At 36.7% G+C, this 23,554-nt stretch overlaps 1 protein-coding gene across 1 annotated transcript; it reads left to right on the forward strand.

The window, feature by feature from the left end:
• Positions 1 to 250: 250 nt before the first annotated feature.
• On the forward strand, positions 251 to 23,554 carry LOC103770868 (roundabout homolog 2-like; the record flags this gene model as incomplete). Its single annotated transcript, XM_008938148.1, has 7 exons — positions 251 to 375; positions 4,916 to 5,087; positions 11,351 to 11,556; positions 15,939 to 16,020; positions 16,717 to 16,882; positions 18,598 to 18,764; positions 23,433 to 23,554. Coding segments are annotated over 7 exons (1,040 nt in total), but the record flags the coding sequence as incomplete, so codon positions are not given.

Consider the following 23,554-nt stretch of genomic DNA (forward strand, 5'->3'; position numbering starts at 1 on the left):
TTTTTTTGTTTGCTTGTTTGTTTGTTTGTTTTTTACAAGTGGAGATATCACATACTGATATTGCTGCTCTTTTTGTTGCTGTTGTTGGTTTTGTTCATCTATTAGTTCTGTCTATACTAATTAATGTTTCTGGTGCTAAGTCCTCTGGTATAAAACAAACCTTTATAATGTTGTCTCTTTCCTTCAGTATTCCTCATTTCCCCCTTGCAAAATATCTTAAATTTACACCATGTTTTTTCTTACACTGTAGCTCCCCCACAGTTTGTGGTGAGACCACGAGACCAGATTGTAGCCCAGGGTCGAACAGTGACTTTTCCTTGTGAAACTAAAGGAAATCCCCAGCCAGCTGTTTTCTGGCAAAAAGAAGGAAGCCAGGTAAGTTATAAGCATCCTGTAAGCCTTTTAAGCCTTTCTAAATAGTTATATAGTTATATTTGCAAGAAAATTATTTATATTACCTGTCAAAGATTCTTTTTAATCTTTCACAGGACTTTGTCTTTTAAACTATCGCTATTCTCTACTGACATTTTTGTTGCTGTTTTTTTAAAATATTAATATTGTGAAGAACTCAAAGGCCATTTAAGTTGGTGAAACTTGTGCTAGGTGCTCTATAAAGGATAGAAAGCAACACTATTTATCTTAAAGACTTTTCTGAAGCCCCCAACAAACAGGTGGTGAGACAAACACAGTAGATAAAAAAGGTATGACTCAATTTTTAACTAATCAGAGTCAGTAATTACAGTTCATAACCTGTCTAGACATGATCAAGTAGATATATATCTACCATTCTGATTTGCATTGCCATATTCTCATAGCGCATACAGATACAGGTTCTGAACATGCGGATGCTTTCTTCAGTAAATTGTCTCAGGAATTTTCTGAACCTGGCTTTGGAAATATTTCCCTGACCCTTAATGTCATTTCTTGAAACCAGAATTTCTGAAGTAGCAATCAGTGTTCCTGCCAGCCACTACTAACTTCTAGAGCTTAATATTTGAATGTCGTAGCATAGCTTTTTTTTTTTTTTTTCTTCTCCCTGCTGTTGCTGTATTGGCACAATGTTACAGGAGAAGTCAGGCCTCCTCACTTCCAGTGTCCAGTTCATGTTAGCATGCTAAATTTGAACACTGTAAAGTATGTGCTGTACTCTCTTTTGCACCTGAGAAAAGATTAAAAGAGGCAAAAGAATGCCCAAGGACACTGCTTTCTGCAGCTACCTGATAAAGCCTGTCATGGCTACATCTTTCTATGTACCCTTCTCCACTGGCTAAAGTAGTCTTTTTAGAGCACTGTGCTACTTTTTCTCATTCAGAAATGTGTGAGTTAAGTGTCCACACTGTGCTGTGCAGTGCAGATGTGCCTTTTGTCTAATTTGAAGGCATTGTGTGTGTACCAGCTCAGTTAAAATGTCAGGTGAGAACTGAACCAAAGATCTCCTGCTCTGCCCCACCTGCTTCTTCTTCACCTTTGCATGAGGTCACATAACTGATCTAGAGTGACAGGACCAAGGCTGACAGCACTTTGTGCTCTGTTGCATATGTGGCTTACCATGATACAACTGTATTCCTTTAGGAGTGGAAGTTAGTATGAGTGTAAGCTTAATCTTCAGTGTGTTATTTGGAGAACTTTAGATCTAGCCTCCGTGGATCACATCCTGGGAAAGCACAGTACTGTGAATCTCAGAAAGGTGAAAATTATTCCAAGGGGAAACTAGAATGGCGAATTGAAGTTAAAGTAGGAAGTATTGATGTGCTAGCAAAAGATTTCAAAACCCTTCCTTGTAGAGCATTTTAGTAACATGGCAATGTTTATGTAAAGTGAGCTTATAGTGTCACACTTGAATCTAATAAAGTGGACATCCATCATGCTGTAATAAAGAGAAGAGCTTCTAATTAAAGTAGGACATCATTTGCAGGATTAAAGTCATTTAGCGTAATTGAAAAGTGTTAATACTCTATTTTATCCTCTTCCATTGGTATCACTTCAAGGGTAAAAACATTTTAAGGTGAAAATGCATCTTGTGTCTTTAATTGAACGTTATTACCTACTGATTGTACCATGTTGAAGCTGTTTAATTACAAACCTGGAAAATTAATTATCATATTGAAGACCAGATCCCTGAGGGTTAGAATGGTCTTTTTTGGCAAATAAATGCAACATAAAAATTGATACCTACACGGTCTATAATCAAACCATGAGGCATAGCTCAATGTGATTCACTACACCCTCATGTTAATCTTAATTGAGCATCAATGAGGTAACACAGATTAGTATTATCATTTCAATATATAACTTGCCACGTGTTGCAATAAATTCCATATAATAGGTGCATTTCTGTCATCATGCAAGTCTGGAGGATGGTATTTTGGCCAAATTACATGACTTTTCACCTTTGTGTGCCCAGATAGAAGTTGTTGTTTGCCTTTACAATGTTTGCTTCTACTTTTCTTTGAGGAACTGTTTGCAGCACCACTGTTAAGTGTTCAGAGTGATGTTATGTAGCCATGTTAGCCCACTCCAGTAATTGTAAGGCACTTTTCATTGTGAATCCATTTCTCAATCCTGTGTTTCTGAGCACAACCAGCTGGAAGGGAGGAGAGCTGCTCCCTCCTGAGTCATTTTTTGTGCCAGCCTGTGCATAAACAGCTGGTGCTTTGTACCCACTAGTGTTTTCCCCGGAGTCCAACAGCCATCCGCCAGTGAAGTGCACCAGGGCAGGGCATAGTCTTTAGAGATAAGTTCAGTGCTATTATATCAGGGGTTACTCTGGTCTTCCTGTTTGCAGCCCAGCATGCTACCACTGTGCCCAAATGAGCAGCCCAACAGCTAATTAAAACCAATGGAATAATAAAAAGATTTTTAAAGGGGTTATAATGTAATTTAGGACAAGTTGCAAATCATATTTATCTCCTCTTTGAAGGGAGGAGTCATGAGACTGATGAACTCCTCCCGATGTGTGAAATATTCATGGGGCATGGTACCTCTCCAGAACAGACAAGCCCATGTTAAAGATAAGAAGGGTAGTCTCCCCTTTCTAATACATTGATAAAGAAATTCTGTATCTTTTTCCTCTTAAGAGTTAGAAGCTTGATCCTTGCACTGTCCTTTATGTTGTGTTTCTTGTTACATTTTGTATGGGTGATTAATGGAGTCAAGCTCAGCCGTACAAAAATATTCTGCTTTCTCATAAAATTTAGTGTTATTTTCATTAATAACCTCATTCAGTACGTATTTGAGCCAGTTGTGGAAATTTGAAAAGTTTCAAGGCAATTCAGAAAATGGCAGTTTTTTGGTACCCACTTAGTCCTATAGCCTGAAATAGTTTCAGAATTTTCATACTTGGATCTGACATGTTTACTGGGTGCATATTCATTTTTGAGGGAAAAAATTGCTGTGAAAAATTTCTTGACCAATGACACTGAAAGAGGGTAAGGGAAAGACTCACCCTAGGGTGACAAGTATCCTAGTAGGCTACTATTATAAAGATACTTGAAGTGTTGGATCTTACTTAAAGTATATTTTTCTCCTTTAATTGCCAAAACCAGATAGATAAAGCTACACGTTTCACTTCAAATGAGCATTTTTTAAAATCCAAGTTTGTTCCTTATCAGTTCCAAATGATTTTTTGTAGACAATTAAGGTATGCTACAGAAGAAGCAAATTTACTATAAATTCAGTTAATACCCTACTCTACAGTTTCAGATTTTTTTTTTTTTTTTTAGTTGATATAGCCAAGCTTAAATGTTAGTAGGCAGTCATCATTGTAGAGCGCAACAGAGCTACACGGAGGTGCAGTAATGACTGAAAGCTTATCAGAGCACGGTAACAGTGTTTTGGGATATTCCTGATACAAACAACTGTATTTTTTATGGAGGCTTGTTGAGTTGACATAAAAGCCAGACTCTATTTGCTTGGAATTACTGTTGTTTAATTATTATTTTTTTTCTGTTCCTCTTTCTGTCTCATTGGGCAATGCTGCTGACTGTCCTGTTCACATTGCTTCCTTTCTCCTGTTCTTTTTCATTCACATCAAGAGCTGTGCCCCATGGTGTAACTTTTTCCTTGAAAATGCATCCCTCGCCACTAAAACCTTTTTAGTCCTTTTCTGTATTATTGATTCATCCAGTCCTTCATCACATGGAATGACTACTACATCCATTCCAGTTATTCTTATTGACGTCTTTCTTTCCTCCAATCCTGCCCAAAGGCAAAAGCTAATCTCCCTCTTTTGTGCTAACTGATGTCTTACCCTACATGAATTTTTTTTTTCTCTGATGATTTCCACATCAGATTTATACCCTTTCTCTTCACCCTCAAGGCTCCATGCTGTTTTTCCCTTTTGGTATATCTCAGTTTTAATTTCCTTTTACTTCTTTGAGCTCTCATGCTCTGACAGCTTCTCCTACTTTATAACCTGTTTCTGTCTTCCTCCCAGCCTTCCTCTGTGCCATGCTCTTTCTTTCTTTTTTGCCCAGAACATATTCACAGACAAACAATAGTGCTATGTGCCCTCAAGTCTCCCGGATTCAATTATTTCTGCTAGTTTTCTGACAGTTACTGTAGTAATGTGTCCTCCTGGTTTGGTAGCCAACTAACTATATTATTACAATTACATTGAGAAGGAAGATGAATGTGTCACAAATACAAATCGCTCAAGTGTGACTGTTGGAAAATTTCTCCTCTCCTATACACCCAGCTAGAACACACCACTGTCTGCTGTGAAAGGACTGTTTCTAATTTAAACTGCAAGTTGCCCAAGGCAGGGAAAGCTAGCTCTGTGTTCATAAAGTCATAACCACACTTTTTCTTCTGGTTTATATATAGTACTTTTAAGGAAAAATCATCATGTGTCTAGCGGAGGGAAAAGCAGTGCTTTTGGTGTCTTGAACTGATGTGAGATGAATTGTCTTTGCAGAATCTACTCTTCCCAAACCAGCCTCTCCAACCCAGCAGCAGGTATTCAGTGTCACCAACTGGAGACCTCACTATTACCAACATTCAGCGGTCTGATGCAGGCTACTACATTTGTCAAGCACTGACGGTTGCTGGGAGCATTTTAGCAAAGGCTCAGCTGGAGGTTACTGATGGTGAGCTACAGAAATCCTATTGTTTTTTCCTGTCAAAAGTATTTTAAAAGCAGTGCAAATGAAGGCATATGAGATCACGTAATTCATACAAGTAAACAGATAAATGTCTACAGAAAATACAATAAAAAAAGGGTCTCTGTGCAATTCTCTGTGGTATCAAAAAGGCGTTGACTTCTAATTTGCCTTTTGCTTGCTTTCTGGAGGCTCCTTAACAGTGCAAACAAGGGACAAACCAGCTTAGCATATGGTTGGTGGGAGAGGAAGCCGCTCAGTTCACTAGAGGTCAGATAGGACTGCAGATGAACCTTGTGGAGGATGAATAGGTTTGTGATTAAAACAGTGAATTGGGGTGCAGGAAAATGGGGCTCAGTTCCCACCAGTCTTCAGTATTCTCTCAGGCAGCTAGTTTGGGGATGTGTCCTTAGCTTGATTAAATCAACACCATTGCCTTGAATTTACTGGAGTACAGTTGGCTTAGATCAGCTATGTAGCCCTCTAGTCCCTCTGTGAATAAGGCACCTACCTCAGAACTGTGTTCTAGAGAATTTCTCAGTATTATTAGGAGTGAAAAGAGCCATGGAAATATGTAGGTAGATAAGAGATTTCAGGAAAGACAAAGCACTACATAATCTGATATGATGCTTTCCATTTCAAAATTCTGGGTTTGAAATTTATCCTGCCTTGAAGTTTACCTTACTCCATCTAGAAACATGAATCTTTTTCATATGTCAGGAATCCTGTTGATATTCCTCTTCATCCCCTTATGGACAGAAGGCAGTTTGCATCCCTTAATGTTAGTGGAGAAAACAACAGAATTCCTTGTATGCTAGGAGATCATGGCATTTCCCAGCATCATTATTCCTTATCTTAACTGACTCGTTAAATATCTCCTGACAGACTTTGATGAATTTTTGCCATTAAAACTGTTGTTATATGCAGAGGTCTACTTTTACTGTTCCCTTAGAGACCTTCCTGCACCATGAAAGTTTGAAAAGATGTCTAATTCTGAATAATCTGGCTTTTCACAAGAGCGTATTCATCACAAGTGACAGGTAGAGAGGTTCAGGCTCATGTTATAGAGGTTTGAGCATTAATTTGATGCCTTTTCTTTGTTTTCCAAAAGCTGTCTATATTTTTATGACAAGGGGAGATAATTTCTGCCTTATCCTTGCATCTTTACAAGCACATTGCTATTCTGTAAAGTGGTTTCTGGAGACTAAAGGCTAACCTTCGCTCTGCAATCTCTTTAAGTCATTTCTTCTCATGGTCTATGACAAAATGATGCATTTTCATTCAATTCAAATTTAAATGTAGAATAAAAGGTCATTTAAAATTAATGGAAAGGCAGTATTTTTTAATATCTGTCTATAGTGCTGCCTGATTCAGTGCCATGACTGTGACTGGAATAAATAGAACACACAAACATTGGCTAAGAGGATGTTGAGCTGTAAATGGTTGCACCTGCTGATGCTATACAGATTTACTGCAACAGGGGCTGAGTCAATCAAATCAGGTTCAAGGATATTAGCGATGAGAAATTCCTCCTTTTGAAAGACAAGGTCTGTGGTCCATCTTTATCTATGCTGGGGGGGGGGCTTGTGTTAAGAGTAAATCCTCACTGACCTCTTTGGAATTTTCATTAGTTTATTTAAGAAGTCAACAGAAAGCTCACAGAAGTGTCTCAGCTAAAATGCAAGCTTATCTACAGTTAATTCTGATTAAAGGCGGTGTGCGTTCCACATTGCTAGAGAGACTATTAGCTGGTGGCTCTGCTGCTCAAGGAATGCAAGGCCTGTGTTTTTCAAATGCTTTCCTGAACCCACTGTCAGCACGATCGTTATGAAGTAATACAAGGTTGCTTTATAGAAATACCATTTCATCCTTGAGTCAAAGGGCAGGTGAAGTCAGAAGAAAAGTGTCAAAAGAATATTGTGGAACTGAGATTGTATAAATAAATGTACCATTAGATCACTTTTTTTTTTTTTTAAAATTGCTTTCAGTTAGGAAGTTAACCACAAATGTTGAAATAATCTGGTTTAGTTGATGCTGAGCAAAACTTATGGAAGCTAATGATTTTTATTGGCAGGGAAATCTAATCTAAAGTTTTAAAAAATATGATAAAAGGTAAACACTGTGCATGCTAGCTATTTACTTAAACATTAGTGTTCTAGTTTTTGGCTGGTGGTTTCAGTTTTACTTCATAGCCCAGAATTTTTCTGTTTGGTTAATGATTTAATAATAGTGGCGAGCCATCTTTTCCATTTTGAACACATTTTTGTTTGATCCAGAGTAATTTAGTTCCAATTGAAGTTCCAATACAGAATGAAAACATATGTCATGAGCAGAAAAACAAGTGCTTAATTATACCATATATAGCAGTGTTTCAGTTGTTACATTTTTGCACTTACAAGACTTCACTGGAAATATTTTTAACTCAAGTGTTCACATGAGAAGAGATTGCTAGCTGTGATGAAATGTGCTGAGTTGAGTGATAATTTTGCTGATTAGGGACTGTGCTAAGAGCCTTCAGTGTATTTGAAATTCAAATCTTGTGTTTTCTTGAAAGGCCATCATATAACCCACTGTCTAACACACATCTGGAAAAGCAAAATAATTTTTAAAAATTGATATGATCTTAGTAATCCTTTCAAATTCAAGAGGTGAATATGCAGCTCACAATCTTAAAATGACAGATCATGCAAATAAACCAAATACTTCCTTCTAACTGTGTCTATGCTCAAGATAAAAATAATTGTTTACAATTAGTAATGTGTTCCATAAATTTATCCATGATGGGCAGAATATATTTGGAGAACATCTCAATTTCTGCTTATCTAGTAATTATTACTTAGTAATAAAAATTTTGACCACTGCGTGCTCAACTTTAGGATCATCCCATTTTGCTCAGTTTACCCAGCAGTTGCTGTTTAAGGTGAGTGTTGGGAAGAAAGAGCAAGTTTACTGTGGATTTTTTTTGCATTGTAAGAATGAACTGGTTTAGGATATTGAATTAATTAAAAAGATTGTGTTTCTGGGCTTTGGAATGAAAGCAAAAGGCTGGACCTATAACAATAATTCAGAACAGGTTAAAAAAAAAAAAATAAAAATGTTGGAGTAAACACATAAAGCATTTTTCCCAAACTCTTCTGCATTTTTTTTTCTATAGTTCTGTTCAATATTCTGAGAGATATCTCTCTCAAATCCTCCTGGAAAAATTTAATATCACTCACAGTTTGCTTATTTGCAAATCTGGCCAACATGATTCCTATCCATTATCAAATCTATATTGCATTTTTTCATAGCAAGTGTGGGAGTTTCAAACAGAAGAGTTGATCTCCTCTTTTCCACCTCTCAGGAGAGCACCTTGCAATATTATACTAGTGTTCATAACGAGAATTTCAAGACTTGTGTCTGATTTTCCTCAGTAATTCAACAGGAAAAGTTTTGAAATGTTGATTTGGGAAATGCCAAAGTAAAAACTTGATTTTATCATTCTCTTATTTTAATTTCCTGTTGGTATGTGGCCAAATTTCACCCAAATTTAAGCATGATTTCAGTTGAACCTAATTTGTAGCGAATATATTGTCGATTAACAAATGCAACTTGTTCTTTTCCAGTACTCTGCTCAAAATTTTATTCAAAATAAAATAAAAGATATTATTTTATCACACAAGGGATCTGATAATTTTTCAGTTACCAGAATGTGTGACTATATGGTTGCTGGCAAAGCATAGTTTCAAAACCATTAAAAAAAATTAACTTTGAAATCAACTTCTCTTTTACTATGGAAATATATTTTAGTGACACAAAGTTTTTCTCTGGAATGAATATAAAGTTTCCTGCTAGCAGAAAACATTGTAAAATTTAAATAGAATAATGTAAATGTTGTAAAAGAAACAAACAAAACCCCCAGCCGTTTTGTGGATATTTTTTATTATTTCTCTGTTCTTCAGAATGCTTATGATGTGCACCGAGTTTTGGTTCCTTACTAATGAGGAGACCTATGTAGAAAGAATACAAGCAAGTATACACATTTTAGAGAAGATTTACAAGTCATAGTTGTGAAGACAATACAGTCGTTCACAGATCAGTGGAAACCCTAAGTGTTCATTTAACCTTTGGCCTTAGTGTCATGGAAACCTGTAGTGGTCTTTCACCCATAACACCCTTGAAAATGAAGATTCCTTCTGGCTAGGAGACTTTCAATTACACTATTGATCAGAGCTCTTTAAAGGATTATGAGCTTCTCATTTGGGCTGTAAAAAAACTAATTACATGCCAAAGAACAATATCTGTAATGCACTAGGTTTTGAAGATACCTACATTGCTACGCATATAAAAGGCAATTAGGTGCAGCAAATAACTGCAGTGGCATAGTTAGCAACTGAAGTAATTCCTTTCCTTAAGTTTTAGCCATGTAGAAAAATGGAATTTGCTATTTTATGTTAAATCTAAGGGAAGACCTACACAGCTAAGTTTTCATTTGAATATACTCATGCTGGAGGTATACTGATAGTACATAGGAGCTAATGTCAAGTTTTGTTTCACCACATGGCTGAACTGTGTAGTCAAAAGGAACCTTAATGAGATTTAAAAAATATGATCTCAAGGTGAAAATGCATTACATCTTCTCTTCTATTGTAGTGTAGTGTTTCCTGTCCTAGCTCTGAGTTCAGTGGGTGATATTTCAGAATTTCCAAAATACCGTTCTCATTCTGGTGTTAATAAATAATCTGTATTGCTTTTCTGGTTTAAGTGTCAATTTTAATAAATGTGATGAACTCATGCTCCAAGGTGCTACTAATACTAATGATTCTATCTTTTGTGTATCTTCTTAACAAAAGAGGGTAGTTAGTAATTTTTGCAATATTACAATTTCAGAAAAAAAAAATTTACATATAAAATGTACCACTAGCATCTTCCAAATACTTTTTTATGTATTACATAGCAAAATGAATGCTCTTTTTGTCTGTTGAAGGTTCTAGAGGTCTGGATCTCAAACAGTTCAAATACAGCAGAAAACATACTGCTTCACAATAATTTTTTTTCACTTCAGTTTTAGAGTCAGGTGTTGTACAAGGGCTAGAATGAAACAGATTCACAGCTAGAATAAATGATTCAAACTCAGTTGACATGAGTGGAGGCAGGTGAACTTAGACTCCTGTAGGAGCTAATACTGCCTGTTACAATATTTAATACCAGTCATGTAATTGTTCAGTTGGTCTAAGATTTAAAACAGGAGCAGGTAAATATATAAAAAATGAATTCTTTGTTGTGGTATACTGATTTTATGCAGGAGTCATAGCATTGTTTATATTCAAGTATTTCACATTCATTTTCTATAAACACACTCTTTAGAAACAAGGGCTTATATTTTGCTCCTTAACAGATGGCTCAGAGAATAGGTTCAACAGCAGAATTATTTAGGAAAAATTTGTCTTTCAAGAAAAGTGAACATGAACATTTTACCTCATCTTCAAGATATCCCACTGGTCATGGAATTAAGATTATAGGCAGCCATGCACTCACTCACTGGTTACAGATACCTTTAAGCAGTATTTCAAGCATGCAAATGCAAACTATTGAGAGGGGAATTTAGAGAGTTCAGGGCTTTAAAAGGTGATGAAATTATTTGATAAGTAAACTGTTAAATGGCTTGACTGATTTTGAACTTTTCTCCACTGAAAAGAGTAGTACAGTCATTTGGGTCACTCAGGTTATGAAAATGTTTTGTATTATTGTTAGCTATTTTTTCTGATGGAAAGTTGCATGCAAGTTGATAATGAATGGGGTATGTGGTTGGTATTCCTGCTAGAATAGCTAGTGCTTCACTTAGAATTTGAACAGATTTTTCTCTTTTAGGCCCTAAAACAGGTGAGCAATTAAGCAGATTTTGATGTGACATTAACCATGTGCTGTAAGTGCTTCCCTAAATTGGAAGAAATAACAGATGTTCCTCAATTCTTCTCTGGACCTTAATTTTGATCCTGTCTTAATCAAATTAGCCTGATGGTCTTTGCTAACAGAAGTTAATATATCTAGGTGTTATTTTTCAGTGGTGAATAAAATTCTTACAAAAATGTTTTTTCAGGTATACCTGTTGATAACATACATCTGTGGGTCTTCCAAAAACTATGCTTTTAGCGTTTTAGAGGCTAACTTAAACCAGTCTGTTAAAAATACTTGTACTGTTTCAAGGAAAGGGCTAACTGCAGCAGAGGATGGTTAAAGGAGTGGATGCCAATGCCTGTGTCACTGTTTAGTCTTGACAGATAGGCCTCCACCCATCATCCTGCAGGGGCCGGTCAATCAGACACTGGCAGTGGATGGTACAGCTTTGCTGAAGTGCAAGGCAACTGGCGACCCTCTTCCTGTCATCAGCTGGTTAAAAGAAGGATTCACTTTCCTGGGCAGAGACCCTCGAACATCCATACAGGATCAAGGGACGCTTCAGATTAAAACTCTGCGGGTGAGTAGAGATGACTAGACAAGCCCTACATGGCTGGTCTTGAGCTGTTGATGTGTGACTCAAGAAGCTCTGTTGTCTCATTGTCTGTTGTCTTCAAAATTAAGCTAATTGTCTCCTTTACTGTGAAATTCTCACCAAGTCCACATCCTATTGTTGTCAAAAGAAAAGGATTAACAGTCACAAAAATTCTAGGTTTCAGAACTCAGGGGGGTTGTGTCCTTGATGAACGAGGGAGACATCAGACGTTGGTGGCACCAAACTAATCTCAAATAAAGACAGTAGGAGTCTCAAGAAAAGAGAATAGTGAATTTCTGCTTTCATATGTATAGTTAGGAGTGACGAATGACTAACCAACCATTTATTTTACTGTAGTTTGTTCTTTATTGTCATTTTGTGTATACAACTTGCTTTTTTCTCAAAAGATGTGCTAGGTTTGGTAATTATTGCCTAGAACCATTTTCTGTGCAGAGCTGTAATAAAGCAAATGTCTGGACTCTGTGTGTCAGGTGGTTTTTCCACACCAGGTAAAAAATCCAGATTTGGGACAATCCTATTTCATTCTTTGACATTATGTGGGGAAGGGGAAAGATGGGGTGGGGAGTGGAGAGGAGAGCCAAGCTAGCATCAGATATTTTGATTAGAATTCCCTAAAAATAGAACTGATATTTTAAATCTTACATATATTGCAATAAAACACATGAGTTGGGGATGGACAGACATGTAAAAAAAAGCCTTCATCTTTTTCAGTCAGTCTTACAGTGAAGCCATTGGCCTTCTGTCTGTTAAAACTTAGAGCAGTTCATTTTCAGCACGTGATCATAATTTTTCAAGGAGCTATTGTGCTAGCAAGTGATTCTGGAGTTCATCAGGGTTTGGCCGTGCACTTTCTCCATCAATGCGTCTTGGCAGTCTTGAGCTGCCTGATTTATTCCAATGTTACGCTTGCTGGAGATGTTCCATCAGGCTGCAGATGGGAGAACTAAAATTGTAGCACACGTGCAGTCATATGCAGAGGGATTTCTACTCGAAATGCTTATCACAATATTTACATTTTAATACACGAGATGTTGTATTATCTCAAGAGTACAAAGAAATCTTGTAATATTCCAAATAACATAATGCCAGATTTTGTTGATAAGCATTGCATTGCTGAATTTTGTTTGGGCCTTTAATTTTTCCATGTTCAAAGGTAAAAATGCATATTTGTTTGTGTGTACGTGGACAAGCATATGGAAAAAAAAGTAAGAAAAAAGTAATTATTCATCAAGAACTTAAAGACTATTTCAAAGACCGTTCAATTTCATCAGCAGTAATTTCTGCACTTAGCTTTGCCATCCAAAAGCACATCAATAAATGTCACTACTGAGGACTAGACACAGAGACCAGTTTTGTTTACTGATACCATCTCATCAGTGATTGTAGATGAATTGTTAACTTCCTTGGAACAAAATGGAATTTATTAAAAAATTTATGCTAGCTTTCCCTGAGTAAACAATTTATCCTTCCTCCCTGGGCTGAAGGCAGGTTTAGGCCATGAAGGTTAATGCATTTTTCCTGTAGAGCTGGATTAAAGAGTGCGCTTGAATAGTCAAGATTCCCCAGTAGTGTTAGAAAGCAGCAATTAAAGGTGGAAGCCTAGTGATTTCAAACAAACTTTCAGGCATCGATGATGGGCTTCTGTTGAGTGTCCATGAGGCAGAAACTCTTGGGATACCTGTCTGCATGCAGCTATGCAAACAATGAAATTGGTTTTGAATCGTGCCAGCGCATTAATCTCGCTGTTAGAGGCACAAGGTCTGTAAACAGAAGGAAAAAACATTGCTTGCTAGGGGAGAAGAAAACAGTATTAGTAGTGAGTGTGATTGTGAAAGACATGAAGCTTTTATTGATCCTTAAGTGGCTCATTCACTAGTAACCAATTTTCCTTAAAGGCTCAGAAGGACATTTTTTATAAACCTCTCCATTGCAGTAATGTGCACTGTTTGACTCCAACTTAAGAACAGAACCCAGACACAGCCATAAAACCCAGATTTCTCCTGTACCTTGCAATTTTTATAAATTAAGTATAGATTTGAGTCTGCCGTGTTTAGCTTTTATCCCACGACTACCTGAACTAGGACTAGCAACACTTCCTGAGCAAAAAATGGCCACAAATGCATTCTCCAAGTACACTTACATACTCAAGTTCAAAAAAAAACTTATTTATCACCCTCATGCCCTCAGCCATCTTCCTTCCTTCACAAATAATAACCACTACTGCAATCATAAAAATTTCAAGGTATGGGTAAAGATGAGCCATTATTATTTAAATCTTTGAGACCATCCTTTTCTGCTGTGTAACTCTCTTTCTGGTTGTAAAATTGTTGTAAAATTGTATTCAGGAGTCTGCAGGAGTCACAGTGAACCATGGGCTAGTCATGAACCTGGAGATTTTTGTGATGAGCCAACCTTCCCAGTTGCTCTGAGAAAGACAACTAAAAACACATACATCACTCCCTCAGTACTCTTTCAAAGGGGTCAACACTGACCGAAAACTCCCTTCTGCTCTATAGAGGTGTACCCCACCAGCTTTAGACACCCGCATTAACTAAGGAAGGAAACTTTGTTTTATGGAATAGCAAAGATTTTTCATTCTCCTCCCCTGTTGTCTTTCTATGGCAGAAAAAAAAAAAGTATAAATAATTGAATTGTCAATACATTACGTCTGTATCTAATTCAGCCACAGTCTGGAAGTTAGATAATTCACCGTAACTTGCAAAAGGTGGCATATCTCCACCTTGCTTTATAGGTTGAGTTTGCCTTCTACAAGTTACTCTGTTGTGCATGCCACATACTTAACATTGAGAGTGCCATAGGCCATCTCTCATAGTAGTACGCAAAATAATTTGAGATCCATAGCCTTGAGAAATATCCTTCATTATCAGAAAATGAATAACTATGTATTTTATAAAAGCTCAGAAGAATCAAATTAAGACTCTATTTCAGAATGCTGTAAGGCTCTTTCATCTGAATAAAACTGTCTCCAAGAGTCTTTCTCATTTCATTAGCAGTACTTCTCTATTTTGAGTCTCTGAGCCATTGTCAAAGGAGTTTAATTATTGCTTGTATTTCCCAGAAAAAACATGTGCTAAGAATGGCACACTGCAGTCTCAGTACGTCTGAAGAAAATTCTAACAAAATTCAAACATGACAAAGTTAAAAATCAAATTTTATATCAACAAGCAATCTAAAGAACGTCTCACTTACTTGCTTTGTCATTCTTCTTGAGGAGTGAGGTATAAGCACATGTGCTATAATGCTGATCTGAGTTTAGCAGAAAACCCATTACAATTCCTTAAAGTCCGATAAAGCTTCTTGGATGCAGTCCTATTTCCGTCAAGTCGTCTGGTGGTGAATATAATTCTTCTCTTTTATCACTCGCATCAGCACTCTCCCTTTTCTGCTCCCATCTCCAGATTACCATGCTTTATACATAATGCTGGGAGAGCTCCTCTCTATATTTTGTGCTTTGTACAGTTACTGTTTTCCATCCATTTCTGTCTTCACTAGTCCCTGTTTCAGAAATCTTCACTTTAAGTAAGGAATAGCAAAACACTTGGCAGATTTTCCAGTAGAACAATTTATACAGCAATGAGATTAATATTGACAATATAATTCAAAACAGTTTCCCCAAACAAATTTGATATACATGAACTGACAAGGGAATCACAGTAGTTTTATAAAAATGCTTTTTTTTTTTTGCTACCAAAATGCCTTGCAAGCCTGAATTAAAATCCCACGTGAAACAGAAGAAGAGTAAGCATGATGCAGGATTGGATCTGATTTTGCCATTTGAAAATCGTTTGGGAGACTGTGAGAGAGAACCACTGTTAAGTCTCAGCAACAGTATTTATATGTGTGGTGGCCTGTAGAGAAATTGCTTTGTCTGCTTTAAGAGTCTAAGATGATGTAACAGCCTTCCTGACACTGGAAACTGCATCTCTGGGTCATCATGGGGTAATAAACAGTGAGATTTTATTCTCTAAGAAGTTAATTGTTGTTATGTTGTTACCTGATTTCACTTGCAATTGTTTTAACCAATACAGAGGTTAAGACTGTCTGAAACATCCGTTCTGTACTACTTTCGTGCTGGACTGGTACCATTAACAATATGAAAATTGGAATTAGAAATGTACTAGAAGCAAATAATCTTATTGTAGTTCTCTAAAAGTAAACCACCATTAAATCACTATTTGAAAATGTCTGGTGCCCTCTAGTCTAGTGTAAAATGTAGACTAAGTCCTTCTTGCCAAGAAATATTTAGAAAAAGAAAATTAGAGTAAGCTCAGTCAGCTGATTCTAAAAGACTGTTAAAACTGCCCTTAACTGTGTTTTATGTCTAGCTGTCTGATACAGGGACTTACACTTGCGTTGCTACAAGTTCCAGTGGGGAGACATCTTGGAGTGCCGTGCTGGAGGTGACAGGCAAGTGACATGCAGGGACTGTTTTTCAGCTGGCACAGAATGAAAGCGTGGGCTATATTAGAGCAGTCTGAGTCAAATAAACCATTCTAGAAATTCTGGGATTGAAATGCAAATGGAGAAGTTTTAGGTGGGAAGGCTGGATTCCTTCTCATGCCTTGTACTTCATTGCTGTTATCTCTAAATGCCCATTGCAACACTTTGTCTCCAGCAACAGTGCTATGCTATAACTCTTCTAAACAGGACTATTAGTAAACTGTGAAGTCATTCAGTAGTTGGCTTGGCCAAGAAAACTGTTAAGCCTACACAGAGGCCTATCAAAGTTCAATGTGCTCTCTATGAGTGCTGGAGTGGATCTGAATATGGGCATTTCTCAGCCTTCTAGTAACTGAGGTTTTGGTATTTTATATAAATTCAACAAAGCTGGGCTTTTCTTTTATTCTTTCTTTTTTATATATTCGTGTATATATAACCTTTTAAGTTTTGCAGATTTTTTTCTTTCAGTATGTACCTAAAGAATGATAGCTCTTCATCCAAAAATGTGTGGTAACACTATTGTTGACTTAGTTCTTTACAGATTAAGAACATTAATTATACTGATTTTGCATGTTTGGCATGTTTTTCGTTTTAATCTTCTACTTTGATCAAATTTATACAATCAAGGATAAAAAATAATTGTTTTGCACTTGCCTCTTACAGAATCTGGTGGAGCAACAGTCAGTAAAAGTTATGATATAAACGACCTCCCTGGGCCACCATCAAAACCTCAGGTCACTGATGTTACTAAGAACAGTGTCACCCTGTCCTGGCAGCCAGGGACCCCTGGAAGCCTACCAGCTAGTGCATATATCATTGAGGCTTTTAGGTATGTGAATTATTCCCCTTCTAATCTTCCTTTCTAATTTTGCTTAAACCCTGGTACCAGCTGTTCGCCTGGTACTGTGGTGTTCTTTTGGATGCTACACATATCATTAGAAGTTCATTGAAAGACCAAACTCCTATGGCAGGCATTGACTTTTTAATTTTTTCATTTTTTTTAAAATGTATCCCTTTTTTTTCTCAGCGATTAACTAGAGGAGCATCTACTTATTTCTTCAGGTCGACAGGACTATAACAGGACAATGCAGTCACTGAGGGTACTTCTCCCTTGTTGTTGACTATTAGTGAGAGTGTCCTGTGGGAACGCTGCAGGTCAAATCATTTGGGCCAGTGTTATCTTGACTATCATGGTACGAATAATCTGTAAATAAATGGATAATCCTGAAGCCTCTCTGCATACTTTAATTCCTCTTCTTATTAAAGCAGCACCTATTAAAGAGTCAAAGCACTTTAAATTTCTGATTTTTACTGGTTTAGATTAGAACTTTCAGCTGAAAAGGCTAAAGTTGATGATTTTAGATTTCATCGTGTGGACTGAGGCTGAAGAGATCCAGCTCCTGCCTCCCACACAGCAGCAATTAATAGGTGTTATGAAAGAACTCCTGGGCTCCAGTTCAGCAAGTTTGTTTAAACACGGGCCGTACGTCTCACACATATCAGTAACATACACTCTGGCTTAAAAAATGTGCACATTCTTAAATGTTTTCCTTAATCAAGATGTTCAACAAATGACAAATAATTTAGTTCATCTTTTAATTAAAATTCATGTAAGGATTTGTCAAAATCATATGCATACAAATTTAGGAAGTTACAGTGATAATGCTTCATCCTCTTATGTTAATATGCAAAGAACATAACTGTGTGCAGATTGTTGGTTTTGTTCTGGAAGTTATCTTTTATGCATTACATGAATGAAACAATTGAAATAACGTGAAACTCATAGCTTTCCATTTTATTTTTCCTTTTAATATATTTAAAGAATTATTTTTATGAATGCTATACAACAAAGCACAATGAAATAAATTTTTTTCTTTAAGCTTTTCTGATATTTCACCTTAGATGAGCTTTAATGGTATCTCATCAATAATTTTAACAAAAGCAAGGCATTTTCATTAAAGACCATTTTAACAATCACAGCTGAAATCTCTTCATACAGTGTGTTGTAATCTAATTATGGTAATGTCCAATAGAAAATGTAGTGACTGAAAAAACATTCATATGCTTTCCTTCATTTCCAGGCATGTTTTCAGGAGGGGTTTTTTTGTAACTTTGATTACAAATTTAGTTCAAGGAGAATACTTCTCTTCCAATGACAATTTATTGAGGTAGTTTTCCTAGCAGTATAGAAAATTATTCTTTTAACAGGATTTCCTTTTGTACGATTTATGTTCAAGAGTGACCTGTTTATCAATCAACTTTACAGATTTCCACACTTTCCTTTTGCAGGTATTTGTTTTAGAGAGAGAGCAAGAGCTTTTCCATCTGTTGAAAGGAAAAATGCTTTTGACAGCTATGTTACTGTTTTTATCCCATTTTGATGATTTAACTGAAACAAATATTTTTTAATTTTTTATTCTTACCCTGGTTTTACTGCCTTTTTCTGTACTTAGACTTGATAATAGGGTTTCAAAAGTAGGTCCTATCACTTCTTTGTTTTTCTCTTGCATTAGTCTGTAACCTTCAACCGTCTTCTTATTGCAGTCAGTCTGTGAGCAATAGTTGGCAAACAGTGGCTAACCACGTGAAGACCACTCTCTACACTGTGAGAGGACTGCGCCCCAATACAATCTACCTGTTTATGGTGAGGGCCATCAATTCACAAGGTCTGAGTGATCCCAGCCCTGTGTCAGATCCTGTCCGAACACAAGGTAACAGCAATTAATAAGGCTTACATAGTGAACTAAAATAGAACTAAAATAGAAAGAAGGAACTGGGAGTTGACCTATTGGTCAGTCTGGATGTTTGGTTTTAGCAGTCTGAAGGGATCGCAAATCCAGCTTAACCAATAAAGATTAAAAATAGTTTGATGTTTGCTGTATCAATCTTGAGCTTAGGAGAGATGAGTTAACTCTTTAGTCCTGTGTTCATTGTAGGCTTTTTGGTTTGCAGTTCACTTAGACTTGGTGTGCTCCTTGATGCCTGATCTCTAATGGAAGTAATATGTGTTACGCAAGCTTTTCTGAAAAGTACTCTGAATACCATGCTCTCCTCAGTATCTTTTTTCTCTGTGTCCTTACTTCTGCTTTATTATAATAAAGATATACTATATTTACAAGTGCTTATGATAGACAAACACTGTGTTTAGTGCTAGTTTTAATCAGAAGAATTGTACAAAATATCTGTAGTGTGTTGATTAATCTAGTCCAACATTTAGACAGGGAATTCCTGTAAATTAATTAATTAATCCTTCATTTATAGGGCAGTGATATAATTGTTAGCTGTGATCCTTGGTGGGTATAAAACTGACTATTGAATTCAGTTCATGTTACATCAGGTTTTAACTGCATGTAATTGCCACAAACTAACTCCTCTCAGAGCATGGATTTTTTTGACTTGGGCAATACATTACTTGAATACTTGTGGTGGCTTAACCCTGGCTGAGCACCAGGGGCCCACCAAGCCACTCTGTCACACTCCCCCCTTTCTTCTCCCTCCTCTACCGAGCAAAAGGGGGAAGGAAAATAAGATGGAAACAAAACCCTTGTGGGTAAAAACAAAGGCAGTTTAATGAAAAGCAAAGCCATTCAACAGGTCAGCTGTCCTGGTTATGTCCCCTCCAAGCTCCTGCTCCCCGTCCCACTGGAGGGCAGGGGCAATGTCAGAAAGAGCCTTGGTGCTGTGCGAGCACTGCTCAGTGGCAGTCACAACACGGGTGTCATCGACACCCTTCTAACTCCCAACACAAAAGCCCTGCTCCAGGAGGGCTGCAATGTGAAAATCAGCTCAGCCAGACCCAATACAATACTTCATTAAAAAGTGTGGTTCTGTACTAAACAATTGGAATACAGGAATTAATAATTTTTTGTATTCGGAATTTTTCAAATCCAAAGTAATAGCTTCCTCTCACAGTTAATTTAGAATAAGATCCTCTGTCTCTGTTTATGGAAGTTGCAAACATGTGCATTGAGTGTCAAGCGTTGAGCATGTGTAGTTGGTTTGGATCTTTTGCTGGTCCTAGATGAAAAGAGAGGAACAAGAGTAGGGTGGCATTTTTTACGACATAACCATCGCATCCAGCCTTTCTCATCCTAGTGGATCCCTGAACAAATTTGTCCTTAATAATTATCCCCTCAAAATATTAACAATTTCTGTAAAAGGAGAAACAGAGCTGCTTTCTGAAAAGCTGAAGGAGTGAGTTGGGCAGGGATTTCATGGCTTGACTGTGCATGGAGCATTATAAGTTTTCTTCTCTTTCTTACTCTCCCATTATTATACAGCATCTCATGCTTTTCATTGCACCAGCCTTTTTAGTCTGCATAACTTATCACCTTTTTAAAAAAACAACTTTGTTTGGCATTTAAGTGTCAAGTATAGACTTTTTATCTGACATACTGACAAGCAATTTGATTTCAGTAAAAACATGTCTTTTAATTAGCTACAGCATGTGTTGCAGCTTCCATTTCCAGAAGCTGTTTAGCAGTCAAGCACACTGAGACATGTACAGGATTTATAGCTTCTGCAAGCCTGCAGTTTAATAGAATTAAATCATAAAATCAATTGAAAATTAACATAATGTTTTGATGTGATTTCTAATTATGCCTGAATTCAATTCAGGCTCACAAAAGCTGACACGCGGTAGAAGGTCTGTTCACAGTGGCCATGGAGGAAGAAAAAGCAGCTATAACACTGCTATATAACACTAATTTGCCACAGGTGTCTGTGGCAGCTTTCATAGTTGAGCATTTAATTTCCTGGTATTAAGTACACCAAATAAAAGTAATAAGATTTCCTGCATATTTTCACCAGTGGACTACAAGTAGACAATCAGACACTTTGACAGATTTACCTTATATGACTTATATCAAATAAGACAGAGAAATCAGTAATTACTCTAAGAAAGAAGTGGATTTCTTGTCTGGATTATGAGCAGACCAAACCATTTATTAAATAAATAAATAAATGAATAAATAAATTTAAAGAAACTGTATATAATCTTATCCCTGGAATCTAAATTACCAGCAACTAATAGTAAGTTCACTTGAAGCTGTTAAAAGATAAGTTAGCAAAAAAAACCATAACCAATTTCATTTTAGAGACCTCTTAGTTGTGGTAAGAATATACCTGCTTGAGCCAGTTTTGCTTGAGTCATGATTTTATTATTCTAGCACATCATGATATCCATACAAATCGATAACTACTTTTCCACCAGGAGTCTTTTAGTAATGTGAAAACGACATTATAAGACATTACACTGTGAATATCACATATATACACCTTTCCAAGTGTACATATCAGCAAACAGAATTCCACATGTACAAGTTGATACTAATTTCATACTATTATTAGCCCATGTTATTCCCTTATTTCTGGTCATATGTCCCATTAGATGGACCAAATGCAGTTCATAGAAACAGAATGTGTAGAAATGGTATTTTTCTTAAGGGAATATAGGTACTTTGGTGGTTGTATACCACAGGATAAGTTAACCTGAAATGTAGACATGGGTAGCAGTAGTTATTTTGTACTGAAGATCATAGGGTTTTTTGTGGGTAACAGCATAAGTTGTCTTCCTGTAAACCAGTCTGAGTTGCTGTCTCACAAATTTATTGTATCTCTCTGTTTCTTGGTCACTTTGAATAGGCATAGTTTGCTAGACAAGCTCCTTGACTGACATCCATAGTTGGATTATGTTTCCTTTGGAGATCCTTGGACCCATTTTCATTTCAGTATCAGTAGAAGCCTGTGGCAATGTTGTTTACTGGTGGCTAAGAGCACATAACAATCCAGAATTATGAAGCTGACATATTGATGATCAAGAACTATTTTCTTTCAGAATCTGGAGGCACGTGGTTCAGTTGTTATATTTAAACATTTCATTTGTAAAAGCATGATTATTTCTTCTTCATAATATTGAGAAGAGAAAAAGAAATCCCATGTTGCATACTTCTGTATCTAAGACTATCAGAGGGAGAAAAAGCCCTTTTTATGTATGTATTCACTTCACAAAGATGTGATGTTGATCCAGAAAGAGGGAAAATCTCTTTGGCTACTGAATCCCATGGGAAACCCAAGCAGAATTCACAGATGCCTCAACAAGCATGACCACAATGTATCAAGCCTTTTAGAACATAATCTGTGCTTGTGTTTCAAATCCTTTCTTCTGGAAAAGTTCAAGCAAATTCCATCAGACACAGTGAGTGTGTGAGTATGTGTATGATGCAACCCACGTAGACAACTGACGTAGAAGCGTCATCTGTAACTGTTGACCAAGAACAGCACTGTAAGATCTTTGAAGAGATGCAGACTTCACTGGCTCCTAGAAAGTATCTTCATTTCTGTCTAAGTTGGAGGGAAGGAACATGCTGTTATATTAGCTAGGTGATAGCTATAGCTCAAGGTTCTCCTTTTGGTGCAATGTAACAGAAAATGATGATTTCCAGGAACTATCACTAAAAAGACAGACCTCACATCTCCATTTTCTGGCACCTATTTTGAGTTTGCAGGTCCTATTTAGCAAAGACAGTACATTCATTCAGTTCAACACAATGGTGTAACCTGTGTGTTCCCTAAGGACTAGGTACTAGGGCCCTGTGTGGTGGTGGAGATGGAGTCATAGTTTTCCATAGGTCAAATTCCTTCAGATCTTTTTTTTCTTCAGACTAGAAGAACCAATTTCACCACACACTTTGAAGCAATTTTTTACATAATCTTGAAGAGAAAATTTTTGTGGTAGAGTGTTTTTCTTGGCCTTTTATTAGACCAGAATCAATTTGGCTTCATAAATGAATTCTTTTTTAATAATTTTACTAGATTTCATTATCTATTTCTGTAAAGGAAAAATTTAGTTTGCAGAATAAAATGCTTTTTTTTTTTTTTGGTATTTGGTTTCTCGTGTGCATGGTACATGGGGAGTGGAAGCTTAGTGAAAGTTTGGAAACATAAAATGCACTTAGTGTCATGTATGGTCTAAGAAAATAAATTTAAAAAAACCCAAACCTGTTCATTTTCTTCAATTAAACTAACCAATTTGGTTCCAGACATCTGGACAACTGTATTATTACCTGACTATTTTGGAACTAGTGAATATTGCGTCTCTCTCATCATTTACCAGATGTAAGAAAACTTTGCCATCGAGTCCAGATACTCCTTTAAACACCTTTATATTTCATTATTTCCTAAGCAGTTAAAGGTGAACGGTTTGTTTCCATTACTTGATATGCTTTGGAATTCATACTTAAACCTCATTACTGTATTGTGTTAAAAACAGTACTGTAAAGAGTGTTTAAATCAGGTCATTAAGCTATTCAGTAATTTTTGCTGATGTGATAATTCTTCTCTTTAAAACAATACTTCCATGTGTGTGTTTTGCCTGGCAGATATCAGCCCACCAGCACAAGGCGTGGATCACAGGCAAGTCCAGAAAGAACTGGGAGATGTCATTGTACGACTGCACAATCCTGTTGTGCTGACACCCACGACGGTTCAAGTCACCTGGACA

This window comes from Merops nubicus, unplaced genomic scaffold, assembly GCF_000691845.1.
Source record: "Merops nubicus isolate BGI_N331 unplaced genomic scaffold, ASM69184v1 scaffold51753, whole genome shotgun sequence".
NCBI classification, from domain to species: Eukaryota; Metazoa; Chordata; class Aves; order Coraciiformes; family Meropidae; genus Merops; species Merops nubicus.